The sequence below is a fragment of the Bos indicus genome, chromosome 3 (assembly GCF_029378745.1).
Source record: "Bos indicus isolate NIAB-ARS_2022 breed Sahiwal x Tharparkar chromosome 3, NIAB-ARS_B.indTharparkar_mat_pri_1.0, whole genome shotgun sequence".
NCBI lineage: Eukaryota > Metazoa > Chordata > Mammalia > Artiodactyla > Bovidae > Bos > Bos indicus.
The window spans coordinates 114,848,514-114,872,464 of NC_091762.1; the positions used below are offsets into that span (position 1 = coordinate 114,848,514).

Below are 23,951 nucleotides of genomic sequence, written 5' to 3' on the forward strand. Positions count from 1 at the left end.
GCTGAGCAGCTGTGTGTGGGTTCCTGACTGTGCCACCAGCATCTGTAAATAATTGTGTCCTTGTACGAAGGTGTCGGCCATCCAGAGGCCAGCCCCCTAGTTAACCAGGGAGGGAGCTGGCAGCGGGCTCCTTTCTTTCTGAATGAATTGGCCTGTATACTAAAGAAAAGAAAACCTCATTAATTGTGAGTCAGACATTAGTAAGTTTTAATGCTCCCTCCTGACTCTGAGACCTGACTTCTGCCATGTGGGGGTGATCCCTGGGTCAGGAAGATCCCATGGAGAAGGGAATGGCAACCCACTCCAGTATTCTTGCCTGGAGAATCCCATGGACAGAGGAGCCTGGTGGGCTACAGTCCCTGGGGTCACAAAGAGTCGGACACAGAGCGACTATGACTTTGACATACATGCCGGGAGACATGTAACCCTTGTTGGGTTTGGGGCTTTTACAGGGTACTAGCCCAGGTTGTGTGCTTACTTGCTCAGTTCTTTCCGACTCGTTGCGACCCCGTGGATCATAGCCCGAAAGGCTCCTCCGTCCATGGAATCCTCCAGGCAAGAGTACTGGAGTGGGTTGCCATTTCCCCCTCCAGGGGATCTTCACGACCCAGGGATCAAACCTGCTTCTCCTGCATTGTCAGGCAGGTTCTTTACCTGCCAGAGAGCTCCAACGCTGTATTCTTTATTTAAATAGAATTCATTCACCCATTTATATTTGAGAGCTTGCTCTGTACTGGCTTATCACAACCCAAGAGGCCTCAGAGAGCTTACATTCTCTTAGAGAAATCAGGCTGGAAACGGAAGAGCATGGGCTTTATCTGGTGTTGATAAGGAAAGTAGAGTGGGGTGTCGCAGACCCCTGACTGCAGTGAGGGGTCCAGCCTGGCAAATACTTGGCAGGGGCTTCCCAGGATGCGGGAACAGCATGTGCACAGGCCCTGGGGTGGGAGGGAGAGAACAGGAAAAGGACCAGAAAGCCAGCAGGGCCCATGAGGGCATTGCGAGCATGAAGGAAGGCCTGAGAAGCTTTGGAGGGTTTTGAGCAGAGGCCCAACTGACTGTTTTGAAGGAAGTCCTGACTGCTGACGGCGGGGTGGATTACGGGAGGGCAGAGCTGGACGTGTTAGACCTGATGGAAAGGAGCCAACCACTGTATTGAGTTGAAGGGGGATGGTGGCCAGAGGTGCTGAGGGGAGCTCAGCCGGAGCTGCCGGGGGTGGGGTGGGGTGTGGGCACACACGCACACACGCCGTGCACACCCACCATGGAGAGCCAGGGGAGGGACACGGGGCTTTGGGCCTGGTCGAGTGAGCCCTTCTCCTGTTGACTAAAGGTAGCAACTTTGGGGAGGAGGTTTGGGGCAAACCCGGAGTTGGGTTTGGATTGGGAGGTACAGGATGCCCGCTAGCCCTGAGGGGAGCCCCCGGTGACCACGTCTGGAGTTTTGGTCATTTGTCAACCGAGCGGGAACCCTGCCATGTCCAGCTGTGCTGTGAGACCACCTGGGCATTTGTATTTAGCGCTCCTTAGAGGTTTTCTCTTTCAAAGAGACACATACACACATATATTCATAACTTCATTCCTGACACATCCCTCCTGGAGAGGCGAATGATGGAGGTTTCCTAATTTTATAAAATGTTTCATTTGGGACATTTTCAAACACATGCATAAATAAGATAATAGTAGAAGGAATATATAAGGAAAGTAATAATGATAAAAAATAATAAAATAGAGAAATGGTGAAAAAAAAAGTAGAGAAAGCATAATGTATAGTAATATATAGTAATAGTATGAAAAGTGAAAGTCGCTCAGTCATGTCCAACTCTTTGTGACCCCATGGACTATATAGTCCATGAAATTCTCCAGGCCAGAATATTGAAGTGGGCAGCCATTCCCTTCTCCAGGGGATCTTCCCGACTCAGGGATTAAACCCAGGTCTCCCACATTGCAGGCGGATTCTTTACCAGCTGAGCCACCAGGGATGTCCTAGGAATAGTATAACAGATGGTTAAAATACAGTGTTGATGAACCTTGGTGAACTCACTGCCAAGCAGATCAGAGCATCAGGTCATTTACCCCCACATTATTATTATTATTATTTGAATAAAGCAAGGACTAATTCACGGGGCGTGGCTCTTGACCTTGGGCCTCTTGAATCGGAGGCTCCTCCAGGAGAGAGGCGCAGAACTCCTCTGCTGGTTGCAGGGCTGAGGCCAGCCCCTGAGTCATCTGGAGCTCGCAGGGCCGTGGGGAGGAGGGTGGAGCCCTAGGAGGGTGGGGAGAGAGAAGACAGTTTCCCGGAGACACAGGGGAGGGCAGCGAGCGGGCTCCAGGGGCAGAAGGTGCAATGGACACGCAGGGTGGGCGGACGAGTGGTCCCGGTTCACGCGGGGTGGAGGTGAGTAAACCCAGATGCCCAGGTGAGCCCAGGGGAGCTGCACGGCGGTGGGGCTCTGAGTACCAGGCGGGGAGTCCACCTTTGATGGTTTAAAAGCAGCAAACCACACCCATCGGGGTGCGGGTGGGGCGGTTTGAGCTGGAGGGACCTTTGAGAAAATTAAGGGCATGGGCTTCCCTGGTGGCTCAGAGGGTCAAGAATCCCCTCATAATGCAGGAGAGCTGGATCCAATTCTTGGATCGGGAAGATCCTCTGGAGAAAGGGCATGGCAACCCACTCCAGTATTCTTGCCTGGAGAATCCCACTGACAGAGGAGCCTGGCAGGCTACAGTCCATGGGGTCGCAAAGAGTGGGACACGACCGAGCTCATTTCCATTTCATTTCATTTTCATGGATTGGACCAGGGCGGTAATCGGGGGTCTGACAGCCAGGAGCAATAAAGTGAGCTCTAGTGTCAGCCAGCCGGGAAGCAGGGAGCGTTTTTTGCAGCCGCACCTCCTGGAGCCCTCCCGGCTGGGCGGGGCAGTGGGGTCCCTCCAGGCATCTCTGGAGGAGGAGTTACAGAGCCTCACCGTGAACCCTCACCCTGGCGGTGTCAGGTCGGGAGGAGCACACCCAACAGGCGTGGCCCGGCCTGGCTCTTTCTCTGCTGTGAAGTAACATCCCCGAGGGGAAGGCTAGTGTCTGGGGTGGATGTCAGGCCTGCCCTGAGGAAAGTAGCCGTTCCAGGCTTTCCACAGGGCATTGAGCAGCACGGACCAAAGGGCCCCGGTCCCAAGGAAGGGTGTGAATGACCGCGTTCATGCTCCTGTGAATGAGGCTCCCGGTCGTTGGGGAATCAGACCTCAGTCCTCAGCTCCGGCTGGTAAGTGGCGGCGACGTCAGGACCACAGTTGGTGGCTTCCAGGTTCCTTGCACGGCAGCCTCAGAGAGGGCTGTCTGTGCTTTACAAGGACCACAGATCTCTTACTGTAACTGCCAGCACGCTTTCTGCCTGCACTGGCTCAGGGTCACGGTTGTATCTGCCATCGATAACACAACAGAAACGGGAATCAGTCTCCCCAGCTCCCAGCGGTGTTCTGTGGTTTGTTCTTCTGCCCACCCTGAGGCCCTGGTTCCCCATCAACTGCCTTCTTGGCAGCGGCAGGGGCGGCGGGAATCCGATCGCTCTTAAATCTCTGCTTTTCTTGGCTGCTCCCACGAAGCCGTCTGTGTCCTATCTTGGGCCTCAGCTGACTTTTTGGCCACCAGTCTCCCAGCCCTGCGTAAAAGCCCATCCAGACTTCATCCAGCTCCTCTGTCGAGGACATGGGCGTCTGTGCAGAGTTCTGAGGGGGTGGGGCTTGCCTGATATCCCCTCTCCGTTGCCAATTCCACTTGCGTCTGTCCCTGGCTTCTCCTAAACTGTGTCAGTAGTCTTGAAAGACAAAACAGCATTGGTGCTTCCAGCGGTGTCATCAGCAGCCAAAGTCATCTTTCTGAATCAGAAAGCTTCGGTGGCTCTCCCGTGGCGTCCAGGGCCGAGACTGGCCCCTGCCCCGCCTCTCCTGCGGTGCTCAACCACCGTGCCCCCCAGACTCACAGGCCCTGCTCTGCCTGGCACTGATTCCTCGCAGTTTATAACCTGGGCCCCTTTCCCTGCTCTGGGCTGCCGTCCCGCCTCTGGGGACCCTCACCGGTCCCGCAGGCCCTGGGGTCCTCGGGAGCAGTGAGGCCTCATGACTGAGCCCATCCTCACTTTTATTTATTCCCTCCGCTAGATGCTTCCCCAGATGTGAGCGGCAGCTCAGTGATACTTCAAAAGTGAGTAAAGGGGAGGCAGGGAGTGGGGGCAGCTCCTCTTGCATCTTGATCTCTCAAAGCTTGGTCAGGGTGAACTGCCCTGGGAAGCCCCAGGGATCCTGTTTCCGTGAGCACACCGCTGCTGGGGTTCCTGAGTCCTGACCGGGAGCCTGTGGGTCAGGGGGGAGTTGGACTGGGGGGTGTGGGGCAGGAAGTGCGTCCGACTATGAGCGTGACCCCGAGCACCGTCCCTGTGCTGGTGAGTCCTGGGAGCAACCTGGCCTGGAGGGGAGGGCTGGCAGGTTCCACAGCTGATGGCATCTCCTGGCTTTAACCAACCCCCACCTCCTTTCCCTGTTGCTGCCTCCCCAAGAGGCCGGGAATCCCAGGTAGAAATTGTCCTTAGTTTGAAAAAAGCCCACCTGTCAAATGAAGGTTATGGGCGCAGAACCATCACAGAGTTCTTCCTGCACCGATCTGCCCGCCCACAAATCCCATTTCATCCTCTGCGTTGATTCCCTCCAGGAAATGAGGCTTCGACTTTTGGATCCGAAATGTTTTCACATCCTCTCTTCTCAGGGCCCTAGGCTGCCTGGTCGGGCCAGAGCCTCTGGCCTGGTCACCAGTCATCTGGTCCGGCTCCGATGGCCTCTGCACAGTCATGTGGCCGCCGTGGCTGATGGGGAAGTGGGGCTGTGTCCCCACCTGGAGGGTGGGCTCTGGGTTGGGGGCAGGGAATCCCGGGACTGGCTTCAGGCCCTCCTGCTTCCAGTCCAGGTCCCTGCCACTGTCCTCTCTCCTGGAGGCACAGCTCAGTTCTCTGCAGAGAGGAACCCGGGCGTGGGGCAGGGGGGTCTGAGCACCTGGTCAGTCATAACCTCACAGGGAAGGAATGGAAGTCATGTGGGAGCCACTCGATCGGGGAAACCATCCAGGTGCTTCACCCCATCATCCTTCAAATATCTGGCATGCCTGTGAGTGCTGGTGTGTGTGTGTGTGTGTGTGTGTGTGTGTGTGTGTGTGTGATGGGGCAACTCCAGATGGGCTGCAGGACTCCAGGATGGGAGACGGGTGGGAGGGACCACAGTCTGGGCTCAGGTTGGGCCTGCTTTTAGGGAAAGTGTCCTCCAAGGGAGCCTGCCACTCCTGACCTGCCCCTTGTGCACATGCGTGCCCCACCCCCAGATCTTGGGTTAAGGGCCCCATTCCTGGCTGTCTTCCCGCTGTGTCCTCACCTCACCTGGCAGGCAGCAGAGAGAGAGGCAAGCTGTCTGGGGTCTCCTCCTGTAAGGGCACTGATGCCACCCGGTTCATCTAACCTCACCCCACCCCTTCCTCATCTCCAGATATCCCTGCAGGGTGTCAGAGCTCTGACAAAGGAGATGCATTCGGCCCACAGCCAGCCTTCTCCCCAGGGTGCTCAGGTGCAGGAATGTGGCATCCTTTGAGACAGACGGCCCAAACTCTGCCCTTGAGCCACTGCCCGCGGGTCACTCAGAGCCAGGACTGGGGCTGCTGATGGGGGCTATGGAGGCCGAGGCGGGGGAGGGGGGGGTCCAGGAGTCACGGGGTCCGGCCCCTCGTTCTCAGCACCTTCCCGTTGTTATTATCTCTCTCTCCTTCAGACAAATCAGGATGGTGCTCTCACTGTCCCATGTTACCAACATGAAAGCGAACCTCATGTAAGGTGCTCAATACAGGCTCCTCCCCAGCAGACAGCACGCATGCAATCTGGGTCTGCCTGCTGCACACACAGCCTGGGGCGGGCTCCGTCCTGCCCACTCTGCACAGGGCGTCCATCCCTGCACAGGGCGGTGCTGGGGCTCCAGGTCTCGCTCATGAGTAAAGGTGATCCTCCTGCATTAAAACAATGCATCTCCTACTGTCTGTGGATGGAACAATCCAGGAACAGGGGCCCTGCGGCCAGGGTTCATGAACCCGGCTCTACTGGGTGAAATTCGCTTGCCCTCAGTTGCCCGCTGAGCTGAGTGCTGTGGTCACCTGTGGCCAGGTAGAGCAACGTCGGCCCAGGTCTGCTCTGGGAAAGCGTGTGACCTTCCCTGCTCTGAAATTGACTCCTGGATGGTCCTTTCCTGTCCGTTGGCCCTGGTGAGGGGTCTGCTCACAGTCAGTTACCTTGTTCATCTCCAACCACTACCCCCTCCCCTGCCACACACACACACACATACACATACCTGGGTGCCCCTTCCCAGGAAAACCGAGGCTTCAGAAGGGAAGCTGTGTTCTTTCCCACAAAATCTTCCTCTCCCGGTGTGCTATCAGCACAGTGACTCAGTGAATGTACCGAATTCCGTCTGCAGAAGTCACATGAGAACACCTTGCATGCACAGGTGGTCACGTGTGTGTTGTGTTTATTCGGGGGTCCAGGGAGGATCTAGGGGAGTGTGTGGGCAGGGAGCAGGCCCTTCACACCCACTGCAGAGATGCAAAGCACGGCCCGCCCCGGGCTGGAGTCAAGGGGACCAGCCACTTTCTGTACACACTGAGCTCTAGTCCCCCTTCTCCGAGCCCTGGAACTAGCAGCGGGACAGATGCTGTTTTGTCCTCCTCTTTGGCTATAATGAATGGGTTGGCCAGGTGCTCGAGCAGATTTCACAAACCTCATTATGACCCCCCAGCAAGAGGGGGTGCACACAGCAGGCCAGGGAACACTGCTGGGACTGTGTGCACCCAGAGACCCATGAGACAGGCATAAGAGGGGCAGAGAAGCTGGAGCCTGAGCCCTGCTATGTGCTCTTGGGCCAGGAAAAATGGCACGGCCTCTGGAAGAGCGAGGATTCCCTCTTGCCGTTGATTTTCTCTTTAACCCGTGTCTTTTCACTTGCTCCAAGGAAATTTCTCTTTTTCTTCCACCCCTCACAGGAAGAAGCACATTGCCAAGCTGATGCCGTCGTGCAGCATGGTTGCCTGAGACAGCAGCTTCCGCACTCACTGGAATAACTGGAGGGAGAAATATGAAACCTTAGCCCATCCGCCCGGGGAAAAGCGTTTCAGGATGGCGGCTCAGCGCATCCGGGCTGCCAACTCCAGCGGCCTCCCGCGGTGCAAGTCCGAGGGGACCCTGATTGACCTCAGCGAAGGGTTTTCAGAATCGAGCTTTAATGATGTCAAAGGTGAGCTCCCGGGAACAGCACTGGCTTAGGGAGAAAATGCAGCATATGAGCACTCAAGACCCAGAGACTCTCCTACTTATAGGCTGCCAGGTTTCACATTAAGATAACTGAATCTGAGCTGCCTAAACTTCGTCAGGTTATAAATTCAGCCCTGGAACGACAGCCTCGTGTTTGGTTTGGTTTTGATGTGTGGGGAGGTTGTTTTGAATTTTCCCCTTAGTAATGAAACAGCTTCTTAACGAAGAATATTCTTTCTCTTTGTGTGAGTTTTGATGACATTAAGACAAGAGCGTGGTGGAACACAGAACCAGGGGAAGGAGAGTGTGGTGAGCCAATGAGGTCCTGAGAGCCACTGGGGAAGGGAAGGGTGGTCTGGGACAGGGGTCAGCATGCCTTCTCTGCAGGAGGCCACAGGGTAAGTACTCGAATCCTTGCAGGCCACATGGCCTCTGTCACAGCTGTTCGGCTCTGCGATTGGGCCGAGAAAGCAGTCACAGAAGAGAGTAAACAAGTAGGCATAGCTGTGTTCCAACAAAACTTGATGAAAACCACCACCTGGATCACAAAACAGCTGACAAACCCAGGGGCCAGAGTTTGCCCACCCCTGGTTTAGAGGTGGATAGATAGTGATAGTGAAGTCGCTCAGTCGTGTCCAACCCTTTGCGACCCCATGGACAGTAGCCAACCAAGCTCCTCCGTCCATGGGATTTTCCAGGCAAGAATACTGGAGTGGGTTGCCATTTCCTTCTCCAGGGGATATTCCTGACCCAGGGATCGAAACCGGGTCTCCCACATTGTAGGCAGACAATTTACCATCTGAGCCACCAGGGAAGGTTTAGAGGTGGACCCAGGGTTTAATCACTGAGTCCGGGTTTTCCTAACAGCTCCATAAAACTGGGCTGGTGGTGAAGTCTATTCTTAGACACTAAAGAGGATGCTGGTGGGTCATTTTTCTCCTAGAGTTCATCCTGCCCTCATTAGCCATCATGGTGTGTCTCCTGTGAGGTTCCTGGCATCTTACATTTCGTCATCATCATCACCACCATCATCAGTCGACTCTGCCGGTGAATTCTGTTGAAATGATCCACTGTGCTGCCTACAGACAGCTCAACAGCAAAAGCTTTCTCTGTACCTTTATATCGTTAGTCCCTGGCACAAAGTCAGTGCTAAATAAATATTTCTTGAGCTAAACTGCTCTCTCCCAGATAAAATCATGACACTTCACCCTGATGTAGTAAACATATGTGCACGTTTCTGCCTTTTCTCTTCCGTTAATCCTCAACTTCTGCCTCTTCCTGTCTGTGCTTTATTCTTGTGGCCCTGAGTATCGCTTTAAATTTTCTTCTAAAGAAAAGACTAGCCAAGGAATCATGCGTGTGTGCTAAGTCGCTTCATTTGTGTCTGACTCTTTGCAACCCTATGGACTGTAGCCTGCCAGGCTCCTCTGTCCATGGGATTCTCCAAGCAAGAATACTGGAGTGGGTTGCCTTGTCCTTCTCCAGGGGATCTTCCTGACCCAAGGACTGAACCCACATCTGTTACATCTCCTGAAGTGAAGCCCCAAGGAATCAGGAAAGTGAAAGAAAGTGAAGTCGCTCAGTCGTGTCCGACTCTTTGCGACCCCATGGACTGTAACCTACCAGGCTCCTCTGTCCATGGGATTTTCCAGGCAATAGTACTGGAGTGGATTGCCATTTCTTTCTCCAGGGGATCTTCCCAACCCAGGGATTGGACCTGGGTCTCCCGCATTGTAGACAGACACTTAACCATCTGAGCCACCAGGGAAGTCAGGAGGCTTTATTAATAAGAGCAGCGGACCTATTGGGTGTTGCTATAAATAATCGAACCATTTATTTTTTGTAGTCAGGTACTGGGCACTGTTTTCCTTATAACCCAGCTACTCACAGTTGAAGCGGGAAACTGGGAACTTAAGTTATGGGGTTTGGGCTGGGGATGTTGAAATGTGGGGCAGAGAGCGGAACGTTGAAAGATGATGACGCTGATCCTAAAAGAATGCTGCAGCTGGGAAGGAAGGCAGGCGAGACAGCCAGGGCTGTGAGGCAGGGCCGGTTAGCTTAGGGCGATGGAGTGGGGAGAGACCCCTGGACCACACTCCGGAGGGGGCGACCTGTGGCCCAGGCAGCATTTCAGCCCAGCAGCTCCCTGCACATCCTGATGATAAAGCCAGCTTCAAGGTGGGGTCTTATTTCAGGCAAAATATCCAGCGCAATGTCTTCCACACCTGATAAATGTTTTTCCTATATAAGAACCAAGGCAGAAGGGTAGGAAATGTATTATTCAGTAAGTTGAACCTCCTGACACCCGGGGATATTTTTTTGTATTAAAAATCAAGGTACCTGTGAATCTGGGCAGCACTCTCCAGAATTCATTAAGATGGAATTCGATAGGGATTTTCCTGCATCGGACTTAATGGAAGTCCCAGCCTCTTGTCCCCAGGTGTCTGTAGCACTCGACTGATAAAGAGGCAGGTCTTAGAAGGGAGCTCACCCCGCGGTCCACCTCCACAGGGTCCCGACTGGAAGGGGTGCGGTCTCCCATCAAATGAGCCTCATCCTTAAGTGAAGTCTGTAGCCACTCCTCTCCTAAGAAGAAAGCTTGGAATATTAAGTAAAACCATTTTATTCTTCATTTGCACTGATACATTTTCTCAGGCTACATCCTGCTTAATAGCTTTGGTTTTTAATTTAAAAAAATATTACTGTAAGGGAATTATTCTGGAGGAATGTAATAGGGATATAACTTTTGAGGAAGTCTAACAAGATTTTAATAGCCGGCCAGCTTTCTTTAATTATCATTTGGTTTTAATTTTTACGTGACACTTTCATGAGACGTGTCAAGGAAACAAAAAATTGTTTGTATTCCTGGAGCCTGTGACTGGAAAAAAAAAGTAGGCGGGAAGATCTTATGCTATCCATGGACCTCAGCTGACCCAGCTCCCTTCTTCACTCCCCACCCCCCCAAAGCTGTTATCTTGGCTTGGCTGTTTTTATTCACTCCCTCCTTTCTGTCTTAAGTGATTTCTCTCCGGTGTGATTTTACAGAAAAAGGGCAAAGCCAGGGGAATACTAACTTTGACTTCGGCCAACACCTTGTTTCAATAACGTGGATGTTGCTTCTCTGCTGTAAGCAACTTGCTGTGAGCAAGACGTACCCTAACAAAGCAAACAGCCTAGTGGGGCAGTGGAACCCTCCCCCGCAAAACCAAAATAAATATGTAAGGACATTTTGTATCACTTAACGATAAATGCTATGGAGAAAAATTAACTTAGGAGGGGGCTCGAGGAGGAGGGGGCTTTATTTATTTTTTAAACTTTTTGTTTTGTATTGGGTATAGCTGATTGACAATGTGATAGTTCCAGGTGAACAGTGAAGGGACTCAGCCAGACACATACGTGCATCCACTCTGCCCTGAACTCCCCTCCCGTCCAGGCTGCCACATAACATGGAGCAGAGTTCTCTGTGCTATACAGTAGGTCCTTGCTGGTTATCCATTTTAAACATAGCAACAGGGACATGTCCATCCCAAACTCCCTATCCCTTCCCTGCAGTAACCATAAGTTCGTTGGTTTTGTGAGTCCTTTGCTTGGACTAAGTATCATTATATTCATCACTTCATCAGCATCATCTCATTTAATCCCCACCAGAGCCCATTGAGGATAGATGGTTTATCCATCATGAACAATCCCAGACTCCAGAGATCCCACAGCTGTTAAAGTGAAAGAAGTTGTTCAGTCGTAATCCGACTCTTTGTGACCTCCTGGACTACACAGTCGATGGAATTCTCCAGGCCAGAATACTGGAGTGTGTAGCCGTTCCCCTCTCCAGGGGATCTTCCCAACCCAGGGAGCGAACCCAGGTGTCCCTCATTGCAGGTGGATTCTCTTACCAGCTGAGCCACCAGGGAAGCCCTAAGGGTATAGATTAAAAGTCCAGATCTGATGATCCCAGAGCCAGATTTTCTCTGACACCCCAGACTTGGTGGTAGGTGACAGCCTCCCCAAGGCCCAGGTACACACCCTGCCAAGCATATCTCTGTAATTTAGTTAGTGTAAATAAATAGAAACTTCCTACCTTATTTCCTGAGACTTTGCTGTAGAAATACAATATACTTTATTATCATTTCCTTTATACAATTTATTATTATTTCCTTTAGGAAAGGGAAATGGGCAGGTGAGTTTTTTTTGCAGGAGGGCCGATTTGATAGACTAGTTTATCTGTTGACTTAGTCATACATTAGACAAGATGAAAGTGTAATTCCACTAAAAATGTCCTTTCTTTGCTTGTTCATTTAAGACAACTAAGAACATTTGCTTTCATTTTTCCGTAACAGGAAGGCAGCAAACTCTGTAAAACAAGGCACAGCTGGGCTAAGAAGGGGGCCAATATATGGGGTTATTTCCATCAGAAAGAAATGTCTTCATCCTCTTAACCCTAATCCTCTATGTATATGTACTTGGTCACCTATGGGAGGTTTTTAATTATCCGTTATTTTTCAAAACACATCCTACTTGTTTAGATGACTTTTTTCTCTGCTCTTCTAATTGCTGTCTACATTGGTAACACATAGTTGGACACCAAGAGCCATAAATTAGCTTAAGTCCGCTGTTTAAAGTGTTGGCATTTTTTCAGATTGCTTCAAGAGTTGTTCAAAAGAACGTGAATTATGACTGAACCTCAACCTTTAATTTTCAGGGGATAAGAGAGAAATGATTTCATGGTGTTCTTCTGAACGATTGTTTAAAAGAGGCTGAAAGAGACCCGACTCAAAAATCTTATTTCATATAAATAGTTTGATGAAAAATGGGTTCAACTTGGGAACCAGGAAACGGGTCTGATTATCAAGGGTACGTTCCCCTCGGTGTATGTATTTCATTCTGAAGGGAGAGAGTGGAATTGGTTCTTAGACACAGAGATTTCTGCTGGAGGGCTTTTCTGGTCTTTGGTTACATGCATTGGGTCATTTAACACTGTTTTTCTAAATCACTTTCAACTTCTCTTTTGACCTAGCAGCAGTCCCAATAAGTTAGTTAAATCAAGAAAAGTCCAGTTAAAAGGAGATGTTTAAAACCCCAGTTGTTGCTGTTCAGTCAGTAAGTCCTGTCTGACTCTTTGTGACCCCGTGGACTGCAGCACTGCAGGCTTCTCTGTCCTTCACCATCTCCCGGAGTTTGCTCAAACTCATGTCCATTGAGTCTGTGATGCCATCCAACCATCTTATTGTCTGCCGCCTCCTTCTCCTCCTGCCTTCAGACTTTCCCAGCATCAGGGTCTTTTCCAATGAGTCATCTTTTTGCATCAGGGGGCCAAAGTATTTTTGTAACTTCAGCTTCAGCATCAGTCCTTCCAAAGAATATTCAGGGTTGATCTCCTTTAGGACTGACTGGTTTGATCTCCTTGCAGTCCCAGGGACTCTCAAGAGTCTTCTCCAGCACCACAGTTCAAAAGTATCAATACTTCGGCACTCAGCCTTCTTTATGGTAAAACCCGGGACATCTGATAATTCTATCATGCTGATTTGTGTTTCTGTGGATGGTGGAGAGGCTTTCTACCTGACTTAGACTTTGATTGGGATGTGATGGAATTTGGGGAGAATTCAGCCAGGTGAATCAGACCCCAGATTTCACTGATTGGTTTCTGTCAGTTATGCCTGGCTTGTTGTCTCCATGTCAGGGGTGATGGTTTCCCAGGCCTCTTTTCTCCATGGCTTGGGACAACATTCTGCCTCTTCTTGCGAGCCCACCCTCACCTCCTGTTCTTTGTTTTGCACAGTGCCTTCTCCCAGTGCCTTGCTCGTCGACAATCCCACACCCTTTGGAAACGCGAAGGAGGTGATTGCAATCAAGGACTACTGCCCAACCAACTTCACCACCCTCAAGTTCTCCAAGGGCGACCACCTGTATGTCCTGGACACATCAGGCGGGGAGTGGTGGTACGCCCACAACACCACAGAGATGGGCTACATCCCCTCCTCCTACGTGCAGCCCTTAAACTACCGGAACTCCACCCTCAGCGACAGTGGGATGATCGACAATCTTCCAGACAGCCCGGACGAAGTCGCCAAGGAGCTCGATTTGCTCGGGGGATGGACGGATGCCAAGAAGGAATCCAGCAAACCCTACAGTAATAATCCTTTCTGGAACGGGGTCCAGACGAACCCGTTTCTTAATGGGAATGTCCCAGCGATGCCCAGCGTGGACGAGCTGATGCCCAGAAGCGCCGTGGACTTGCTCCTCTTCGACACAGGGACATCCTCCTTCACCGAGTCCAGCTCGGCGACCACCAACAGCACCGGCAACATCTTCGACGAGCTGCCGGCCGCTGGCCGCCTCCCCACGGAGCCACCCGTCAAGCGGGACAACCCTTTCTTCCGAAGCAAGCGTTCCTACAGCCTTTCGGAGCTCTCCGTGCTCCAGGCCAAGTCTGACGCGCCCGCGTCCTCGGGGTTTTTCACGGGCTTGAAATCGCCTGCCCCCGAGCAGTTCCAGAGCCGCGAGGACTTCCGGGCTGCCTGGCTGAGCCACCGGAAGCTGGCCCGGTCTTGCCACGACCTGGACCTGCTGGGCCAGAGCCCTGGGTGGGGCCAGACCCAGGCGGTGGAGACGAACATCGTGTGCAAGCTGGACAGCTCGGGGGGCGCCGTACAGCTCCCGGACGCCAACATCAGCATCCACGTGCCCGAGGGCCACGTGGCTCCCGGGGAGATGCAGCAGATCTCCATGAAGGCTCTGCTGGATCCCCCGCTGGAGCTCAACAGCGACCGGTGCAGCTCCATCAGCCCAGTGCTGGAGGTGAAGCTGAGCACCCTGGAGGTGAAGACCCACCTCATCCTGGAGATGAAGGTATCAGCCGAGGTGAAGAGTGACATTTTCAGCAAAAGCACGGTGGGCCTCCAGTGCCTGAGGAGCGACTCCAAAGAGGGGCCCTACGTCCCCATCCCTCTCGCCTACAGCTACGGGGACACAGTCCAGGTCCAGCTGGACAACCTGGAGCCCTGTATGTACCTGGCCATCGTCGCCCACGGCCCGAACATCCTCTACCCTTCCACGGTCTGGGACTTCATCAATAAAAAAGTCACCGTGGGTCTCTATGGCCCCAAACACATCCACCCGTCCTTCAAGACAGTGGTGACCATTTTCGGGCATGACTGCGCCCCAAAGACCCTCCTGGTCAGCGAGGTCACCCGCCAGGCCCCTACCCCAGCCCCAGTGGCCCTGCAGCTCTGGGGCAAGCACCAGTTCGTTCTGTCCAGACCCCAGGATCTCCAAGTCTGTGTGTTTTCCAACATGACCAACTACGAGGTCAAAGCCAGTGAGCAGGCCAAGGCCGTGAGAGGGTTCCAGGTGAAGCTGGGCAAGGTCAGCCGCCTCATCTTCCCCATCACTTGCCAGAACCCCAGCGAGCTCTCTGACTTCACCCTGCGGGTTCAGGTGAAAGATGACCAGGAGGCCATCCTCACCCAGTTTTGCGTGCAGACCCCCCAGCCGCCCCCCAAAAGCGCCATCAAGCCATCCGGGCAGAGACGCTTCCTCAAGAAGAACGAGGTGGGGAAGATTATCCTGTCCCCGCTGGCCGCCACCACCAAGTACCCGACGTTTCAGGACCGCCCCGTGTCCAGCCTCAAGTTCGGCAAGTTACTCAAGACGGTGGTGCGGCAGAGCAAGAACCACTACCTGCTGGAGTACAAGAAGGGCGACGCCATCGCCCTGCTCAGCGAGGAGAAGATCCGGCTCAAGGGGCAGCTGTGGACGAAGGAGTGGTACATCGGCTACCACCAGGGCAGGGTGGGCCTGGTGCACGCCAAGAACGTGCTGGTGGTGGGCAAGGCGCGGCCCAGCCTGCTCGCGGGGCCCGAGCTGAGCACGTCGGTGCTGCTGGAGCAGATCCTGCGGCCCTGCAAGTTCCTCACCTACATCTACGCCTCCGTCCGCACGCTGCTTATGGAGAACGTCAGCAGCTGGCGCTCCTTCGCTGACGCGCTGGGCTACGGGGACCTGCCGCTCACCTTCTTCTGCCGGGCCGAGCTGGACAGCGAGCCTGAGCGGGTAGCGTCCGTCCTGGAGAAGCTGAAGGAAGACTGCAATAACACGGACAACAAAGACCGGAAGTCCTTCCAGAAGGAGCTCATGATGGTGAGTGGCCGGCGGGCGCGGCTTCGCGGGGGCTGGGGGCCCAGCCTGGCCTTAGAGCCCTGGCACGCGCGGGCACGGGCGTGGTCTCCTCAGTCGGTGGGCCCGGCGTCTGGGGCCCCTCTCTGCTCCCGGACACTCACATGCACCTGGGGACAGGCTTTTACGTGGGCCTCGGGGAGGGGAGCCCCAAGCAGCTCAGCACCACCGGGGCGTGAGGGCCGTTCAGGGCTCCTCCCGCTGAATTTGTGAGCTGGGAGGTCCAGAATGCATCTCCCCCTGCCGGCTGCGGGGGTTGGGGCACAAGGGGGCCCTGTGTCCACCCGCTCCTGTTTAGATCTCCTGGGAGGAGATCCATCCTTTCGTCAGATCCAGTGGGACCTGTGACGTGAAGGTTTGGTGAACCACTGCCCCGAAGTCTGACTTGATCACAGTGTGAATTTTTCTCTCTGGGCCTCACCTGAAGGTTCTGCCCTCCTCAGTATCATTTCCTCTTCCTCCTTTTTGCTTCTGTTTGATTTGGGGTGACGTTGTGGTTGTTATTGTTGTTGTTCAGTGGTTGTCACGTCCAACTGTCTGCCACTCCCATGGACTGCAGCACCCCAGGCTTCCTCGTCCTTCACTATCTCCCGGAGCTTGCTCAAACTCATGTCCATCGAGTCGATGATGCCATCCAACCATCTCATCCTCTGTCGTCCCGTTCTTCTCCTGCCCTTAATCTTTCCTAGCATCAGGGTCTTTTCCAATGAGTCAGCTCTTCACATCAGGTGGCCAAAGTATTCTTGGGGCTTCAACATCAGTCCTTCCAGTGAACATTCAGGGTTGATTTCCTTCAGGAAACAAGTGAGGACCGCCTCTGTTTTGCCAGCACAGCTGGGAACTGGAATCCTAAGTAAAGAGGGGGGCGGTTAGAGCCCCCCCTGCTGGTTAGAGCTTATAAACCAACCGGAAAGCACCTTCCTTACCCATTCACAGCTTCCAACAGGCCCGGGCTCTGCACTGGTCACTCTAACTGCCGGTGCAGTTACCCGGGAGAAGCTTGATGCCTTCTGGGCATCACTGATTGAATTCATGCCAGCAGACATTCTGTTGATTCTTTGTGTAACAGAAGCCGACTCAGTTCCCTTGCCCGTCCCCCGATACGAACATGCCACTGGTTTTTGTTCCCGTGGGAAGCCCGTGACTCGGTCATAGCCTTTTTTCCCCCTCGTTCTGCCCATTCCACTCAGCCCTTTTCACCTCCTAAGCCCTGTAAGGTATGACTCCCAGCACCCCTGCATTTCTGCCACCTCAACTCCCCTCCTTCCCCCAGCACCTGCCATTCTGAGTGTGTGCCTGTTGGAATGGATGGGCCCGGCCTGTTTGTGTGGGTGTGAGGGTGTGTGCGTGGATGGAAGTGTTGCATTCACATCCCGTGCTGCCCCCTGGGGCTGGGGGACGCAGAAGGGGTACGTCCTCGGGGGCATGGCCCCTGCTGCAGGGAGCGTGAACGGCAGCCTAACAGGAAGCAAGGCATCAAGAAAGACCCCTTGACAGTAGCCCCACAGTAATACAAAGTGCCAGACACATGGAACGGGATAAGAGCCTGACTTTGCCCACGGGAGGGACACCGAACCTGGAGGTGGCAACCAGGAGGTCACTGAGGGCATCCATCACTGATGGCAGCTTCAGTGGGGAGGAAGCCCGTTGTCATGGCAACAGGGGTGGGGATGAGGTGAGGGGGATGGGCAACAGAGGAACCTGCCCAGGCCCTGGATGGGGGTCCTGCACAGCAAGGAGCCAGGGCCCCCCTTCAGGGCTCATCCCGCCAGCCCACCTGTGAGATCAATTCTCGCAATTTGTGTCCAGCCTGAGTTTCATGGTGCCCTCGTGGATGGACCCCGTGCAGGGGGGCGGGAGGGAGCCACCAGCAGGGATTCTCCATGATGGTGGAATGATGTGCATTCATGAACCATGAAGGGTATTTAATTGTTCCTTCCTCACAGCTGGAAATCGCTCACCTTGAACGGGGCAGGATGAATGAACCTGGGCGGACTGAGGAGGTGGCGCTCAACTTCCATTTCCAACTCATTTCTTTTCATCTTTTTGTTCAACTTGGGGAGCTTGCCCTGAGAGTGGGTTTTTCGGGAAGCTTCCTTGGGTTAGTCGGGAGGGGAGAGGGGTTCCGTGTGCAACTCGGTCCTCCCCCCATCCCCTGCCAGCCCCGCACCCACCAGGACTCCCAGGCAAGGAGGAAATGAAACCTGACCTTCGCAGGAGCGTGGCGCCGGGACAAGGTTGGATTTGTGGTGCCGCAGTGGAAGTGGTTTAGCAGTGTTTCCCCTCTCCCGCCCCTCCCCGGCTCCTCTCCTATCGCCTCATCTTGTGGGCTGGCAGGTTTGAATGCTTGGCCAAACTTCTAGAAACTACAGGCTGATTTATCCCAGCGTGTCTGGGGAGTTGCTGGAAACCAGGTGTTTTATTTCCAGGGACTTAACAAATCACTGGGCTGTCAGGCTTCCTGCGGCCTCAGTGGCTGATTTCACCCGCCCCCCCCTCTCTCCAGCCCTGTCCCAGGCAGACCACCTCTTCCCCACCCCTCTCGTTTTGAGGGTAGCTTTCTGTTCAGTTATGACTCCTTGGTTTGGAAGCAGTGATTGAATGAATTAAAAGTGGTGAAGGTTTTCAGACAGTAAATTTGCAGGCAGATGAGAAGGATAAAGGAACCAAGGACTGAGTTGTCCAGCCCCGCGGGGCCCACCGCTGGGGGTCGTACCTGCCGCTGCACACCAGCTGCACCGGTGGCCGTTTCTCCGTGCCTTGGACACACCTGGCTGCCCCTGCCCCGGCCTCTGCATGTGCTGTTCCCTCTGCCTGGAATTCTCTCCACTCCAGTTTCACGTGGCTGCGTTTTATGTCCTTCAGGTCCCGGCTCAGATGTCCTTGCCAGACCTTTCCTGCTGCCCTCGATGAAGCGACCTGGCGCCTCTGGGTCCCTGCGCCAGGCTCCCTGGGTTATTGTGGCTTCGTCCTCATGGCGCTTTCTCAAATCCGAAATGCTCTTGTTTACTCGTATTCACGGTCCTTATCATTAGGCTAATTGGATATGAACTCCACGAGGGAAGCCATGCTGGCACGCAGGAAACACCCAGACATTCGATGAATGAGTGAATACGTGAGTGAATGAGGAGTGAGCGAATGAATGAGTGACGCAGGCTGAGGATCTGACCTGGACGCAGTCTCCTGAGGTCAGGTGTGTTTCTGTTCTCTGGTTCCACTTGCTCTTTCGCCATTTTCGTGCATCTGTTCAATATCAGAGCTGGCCCAGCAGCACCTTATGTAACTACGATCTCCGGCTGTTTCTGCAGCCCTGTCTCACCCGCACGGTGTGACCACCGTGGAAAGCACCCCTCTGTCCCCGGCCTGCCCAGCTCTCCAGCAGAGGCCCTGCCTGTCTGTGACAAACGATGGCCGTCCAACACGGTGATGCTACCACCACCCCGACCATCAATAGAGTGGGGGGAGGTGAGACGCTGACCCCGAGGAGAGTAGCCAGGACGGACGGAGCTCACGGAGCATCCCCACGCAGGAGAGAGCATTGAATGAACCCCCCTGGGGGGAGTGAGACGCTGACCCCAAGGAGGGTAGCCAGGATGGATGATGCTACCACCACCCCGACCATCAATAGAGTGGGGGGAGGTGAGACGCTGACCCCGAGGAGGGTAGCCAGGACGGACGGGGCTCACGGAGCATCCCCACGCATGAGAGAGCATTGAATGAACCCCCCTGGGGGGAGTGAGACGCTGACCCCGAGGAGGGTAGCCAGGACGGACGGAGCTCGCGGAGCATCCCCAGGCATGAGAGGGCATTGAATGAACCCCCCTGGGGGGAGTGAGACGCTGACCCCGAGGAGGGTAGCCAGGACGGACGGGGCTCACGGAGCATCCCCAGGCATGAGAGAGCATTGAATGAACCCCCCTGGGGGGAGGTGAGACGCTGACCCCGAGGAGAGTAGCCAGGATGGACGGGGCTCACGGAGCATCCCCACGCATGAGAGAGCATTGAATGAACCCCCCTGGGGGGAGGTGAGACGCTGACCCCGAGGAGGGTAGCCAGGACGGACGGAGCTCGCGGAGCATCCCCAGGCATGAGAGAGCATTGAATGAACCCCCCGGATGATCGCTTGGCTGGCGGGACTTGTGGCTTAGGAAGATCCTGGAATAGGCACCACATACTTGAAGAGCTTCTGAAGTCAAGTTCTGTTGTCAGAAACAGGCCAGGGGGAACTGGTGGCAGGCATATGGCTGCAGCTTCTAACAGAGCTCGGAAGAGCTGCCCCGTCCAGGGCGGGAGTTGGTACTCCATGTTCATGAAACATGTCTCTGGTGTCTGCTGTGCCCTTATTTGAGGGTAGGGTGTTGCGCCTTTCCTTGAGGGAGATGCGGAGTGAACACCCACAGGAGTGCAGGACAGATCAGTGATGGGCCCTGAAGAAAAGATCCCCTTGACGTGAGTGGGCCAGGGAAAGGCAAGTGTGGGGGGAGGGCTGACACGGGGGGTGGGCCGTGGCCCACCCAGCAGAGAGGGGCTGACACGGGGGATGGGCCGCGGCCCACCCAGCAGAGAGGGGCTGTTGTGTGCAGGGGGGGAGGGGTGAGGTAGCACCAGAAGCCAGGGGAGGCCAGAGGCTGGGCTGAGTCTAGATGGCCACGTGCTGACGGTGGGGCTGGCCCAGGCTGGATGACGCTCGTGCTTTCTTCCTTGAGCATTGGGCCAGGGGATGGGGTAAGTGTTTCAGGGGACGGGAAGGGGACCCAGGTGTGTGCTTCTCCTTGGGGACCCACCCAGGTGTGTTGTTGTGCCTTGTCACCTCCCAGCCTCCGAGCCACACGGCTGACAGTCAGTGCCCCCCCACCCCTGCCCCACTCTTAGCCTTCAGACCTGGCCCACCTTGGCAAGAGGACGGGCAGCCAGCGAGGCAGCCCTGGGCTTTCTCTCCATCCTGCCATGCTGCGTGGGGGTCGGATGGCCCCGGGTCTGTGCTGTGGCCCAGAGGGGCAGTTCCCAGGCCACCTGCACAGCTGTGCTGACCTTCAGAGTCCCCCGGGGTCCTGGGCCTGGCCCGCTGCTGTGGCTCATCCCAGGTTTGGTTTTTTTCCAAAATGAAGATAGTCCTCATTGGCATTTCTGTTTGTGAAGACGGCGGATGCTCTTCTTGCATTGTTATTTGCCAGTCCTGAGAAACAGCAGCAGAAAGCCCCCACTCCGGGCCCGTCTTCCAAAGCAGCCTGTGTTAGCGGTCCGCAGGGTAGACACCATGGGTCTTCCTCCATTCCCTGGGTTTGCCCTGCACTGTCTGTGATCAGCTCCTCCCCCTGGAGCACGTGAGCAGGCGGCTCTGGGTCTGTGCGGAGCTGCCACCCCCAGCTGGGCAGATGCTCTGGTCCTCCATCTCCAAGAAGGCGGTGGTGCCTGATCTCACCATTACCAACGCTGCTCCGAGGAAGGTCCCAGCCCCGTGACTCTGCAGGCTTGTCCCTTCCATTTCGTGACAACATTCTGCCAGCTGCAGGCACCCTGCAGAGAAGGAGGAGCCAGCATTGGCCATGGCAGCGGGGTCACATTGAGGCGAGCAAGGCCTGAGAGTGACGGGGGATGATTTAAAAGCCCACCGGTGTCCATCTCTGTCTCTGCAGTGACCGGACTGAATGGCCCCTGCTGATGGGTGTGCACCCTTCTCGCCTTTTTGACCCTTGGGTTCCCACATCTGGGATTTAGTTTTGTTTTATGAGGGTGAGAGGGCTTCCACAGGTGGCTCAGGGGTAAAGAACCCACCTGCCAATGCAGGAGATATGAATTCGATCCCTGGGTCAAGAAGATCCCCTGGAAAAGGAAATGACAACCCACTGCACTATTCTTGCCTGGGAAATCCCATGGACAGAGGAGACTGGCAGGCTACAATCCAGGAGATCTCGAAAGAGTTGGACACGTCTGAGCGACTGAACATGCAGCACGCATGAGAGTAAGAAATGACAGAGTGTGTTCTTCTGTTTTTAAGGCATTAATGCTGCTTTTGACACACTTTGTGGGTCTGGGGAAGAGTTTTCTGAGTGTGGTTGAAAATCCAGGTGGGAAACACTGCTGTGTATTTGTTCCAGGACGTGGCGACTACAGTGAGTGGAGGGAAGGGTTTGGCTCATACTCGAGGACTGTGAAGATTTGGGTGATGGCCATCTCGTGTGTGTGTGTGCGTGTGTATGGAGGGTGGCAGACAGAACCCTCAGGAACCTAGCTCTGTAAGAACTGGAAGTGTCTTCATTTAGCAACACTCTTTCAATGTAAGAGATTATTCTTGACTCTGGGGGTTACACCCTGAGGGAGCGGCAAGGAGTCTGTCCTCCGGGCTGGGAGGGAAGGAGGGAGAGTTGGCTGGAACTACAGGAGGAACCAGGATGTGGGCAGGGCGGCCTCTCCTGAAGGGGCCTAAGCCAGCAATCAGAACTGGTCCTGGGGCCACCAGGAGCGAAGCCATCAGGGTGGGTGACCAGGAGTCACGGGTGGTGGCGGTGGGAGTCCAGGAGCTAGAGGGAAGGATGCTGTGGGCTCTTGGAGTTTCTCTGAAAAAAGAGAAAGTTGCTGTAAGAATACAAGTCTAGGCAGGTGGTGGTTTTAGGAGTAAGGTTGTAGGTGAAATCAACACTGAGAACCTGGAGAAGCGAATGGAAATGAGGGGAGTGTTGAGATCAGGGAGAGTTGGGGCTGGAAAGGTTGGGATGAAGGAATTCTCTGAAAAGGGAGCAAAACCACCTTCTCCCCCAGAAGCGGATGCAGCTACCTACCAGCTGTGCATTTATGGAGGTTTCTGGGCTCTTTCCTGCCAGGTGGTCCCGAAGCCCCAAGGGCACTGACACCGGGAGGAGCAGGGTTGCCATGGTGACCGCCCTTCTGGTGTTTGAACCTCTGGAATGGAAGCTTGGAATGAGCATACCGCAGAATGATGCTTTGTCGTATTCTCATAAGAATGTCTTTTCAAACGGGGATTGGCACCCTGGCCCGAGGGCCACCTGCTTTCGTAAGGGAAGTTTTACTGGAACGCAGCCCTGTCCACTCGTTCAAGTGCTGTCTGTGCTACTCTCTCGCCCCACCGCAGTCACGCAGCCAAGGCAGAGACCCCCTGCCTGCAGAGCCAAAAACAGATCCTGTCTGGCCCTACAGAGCAAGCTTGGCCACCCTGACCTAAGGCACGGTCACTCCAGCTACTGAGAGTCAAGCTGGGGCCGGTTTTGTGCTTTGTTTCATTGGGTGTGTTCTGTTCTCTGCTGTTACCTGTGTTAACTTGTGTGTGCAGAAATTAAAGAGGTGCCACAGGGAAAAGGTTCCAGAACCAGACCCCTGCAGCTGAGAAAATTTTATTTCTGAGATTTGGTGAGCACCCAAAATGCATCCTTCGGGGTGGGGGGAAAATGTAAGAACTACCCCTTGAAGATGGTGTGGGCAGCTGTAGCTGCTCAGAGGCCAGAGAGAGGGGCTGAGCTTCTCAGGACCTTTGTCCCTGTGCACTGTACCCTGAGGAGAGAGCAGCTTTGATCACCCCCACCAGGGATCCCCGAAGCAGAAGCAGGGGACTCTGAAGTGTTCTGTTATCTGGAAAACAGGCCGCTTGCGGAGCCAGGCAGCTGAGCACACACGCGCTGCCGGGACGCTATGTGGAAGCCTGGGAGGGACCGTTGTCACGGGGGGTCGGCCGGCTCCTTCTCAGAACAGCAGGCATGGCAAGCAGGGGCCCTGCCTCCGCTGTGCATTTGGGCTCAAACCACACCACGCCAAAAGTTTTTTTTTTTTTTTACTTTTTTTTATTATTCAAATATAGTTGATTTACAGTGTTGTGTTAATTTCTGCTGCACAGCAAAGTGATTCAGTTATACATATATAGAGAGACATTCTTTTTCATATTTATTATGGTTTATCAGAGAGTATTGGCTCTACTTCCCTGAGCTGTACAGTAGGACCTTGTTTTTTTATTATTATTTATTATTATTCAAGCAAAAGAATTTAAATCCTGAATTCTACCAATATATCACACATCCCCCCCATAGCAGGTTCTGCAGTACAAATCTAGTAAACATTTAATTTTCTTCAAACAATGTCACTTGAAGATATCTAAATTCAAAGAGACCAGTTTCTGAAATGTCTGAATCATCGCGCTGAAGCCTCATGCACGGGTCCTGAAGTCACGTGGTGCCCACAGAGCTGGCAAGGCATTGGCCTGAGCGCCGGGAAATCTTACCTGCCTCCCCTCACTCCCCTCAAGCTGTGGGGCCCTGGACAGGCCACCCAGCGTCTACGAGGTCTATAAAACAGACACCACGCAGCACTCCTGTCCCCTCGAGCTATGGGATCCTGGACAAGTCACCCAGTGTCTACGGGGTCTATAAATCAGACACCACGCAGCCCACACAGTGAGTAGGAGCCGGGCACAGGCTGCCTGGAGGCCAGACCAGCTCCAACACT

At 54.2% G+C, this 23,951-nt stretch overlaps 1 protein-coding gene across 5 annotated transcripts in view; it reads left to right on the forward strand.

The window, feature by feature from the left end:
• Window positions 1-23,951, forward strand: part of SH3BP4 (SH3 domain binding protein 4) — a 98,547-nt gene that overhangs the window by 69,247 nt on the left and 5,349 nt on the right. For 3 of the 5 annotated variants that reach the window (XM_070786932.1, XM_070786933.1, XM_070786934.1), the window contains 3 exons: window positions 4,159-4,201; window positions 7,064-7,314; window positions 13,105-15,464. In XM_070786932.1, the coding sequence (XP_070643033.1) occupies window positions 7,197-7,314; window positions 13,105-15,464 (2,478 nt within the window). In that variant the 5' untranslated portion in view covers window positions 4,159-4,201; window positions 7,064-7,196. The remainder of the gene's footprint in view (window positions 1-4,158; window positions 4,202-7,063; window positions 7,315-13,104; window positions 15,465-23,951) is intronic. The other 2 variants (XM_019957955.2, XM_019957954.2) reach the window with 1 other exon arrangement.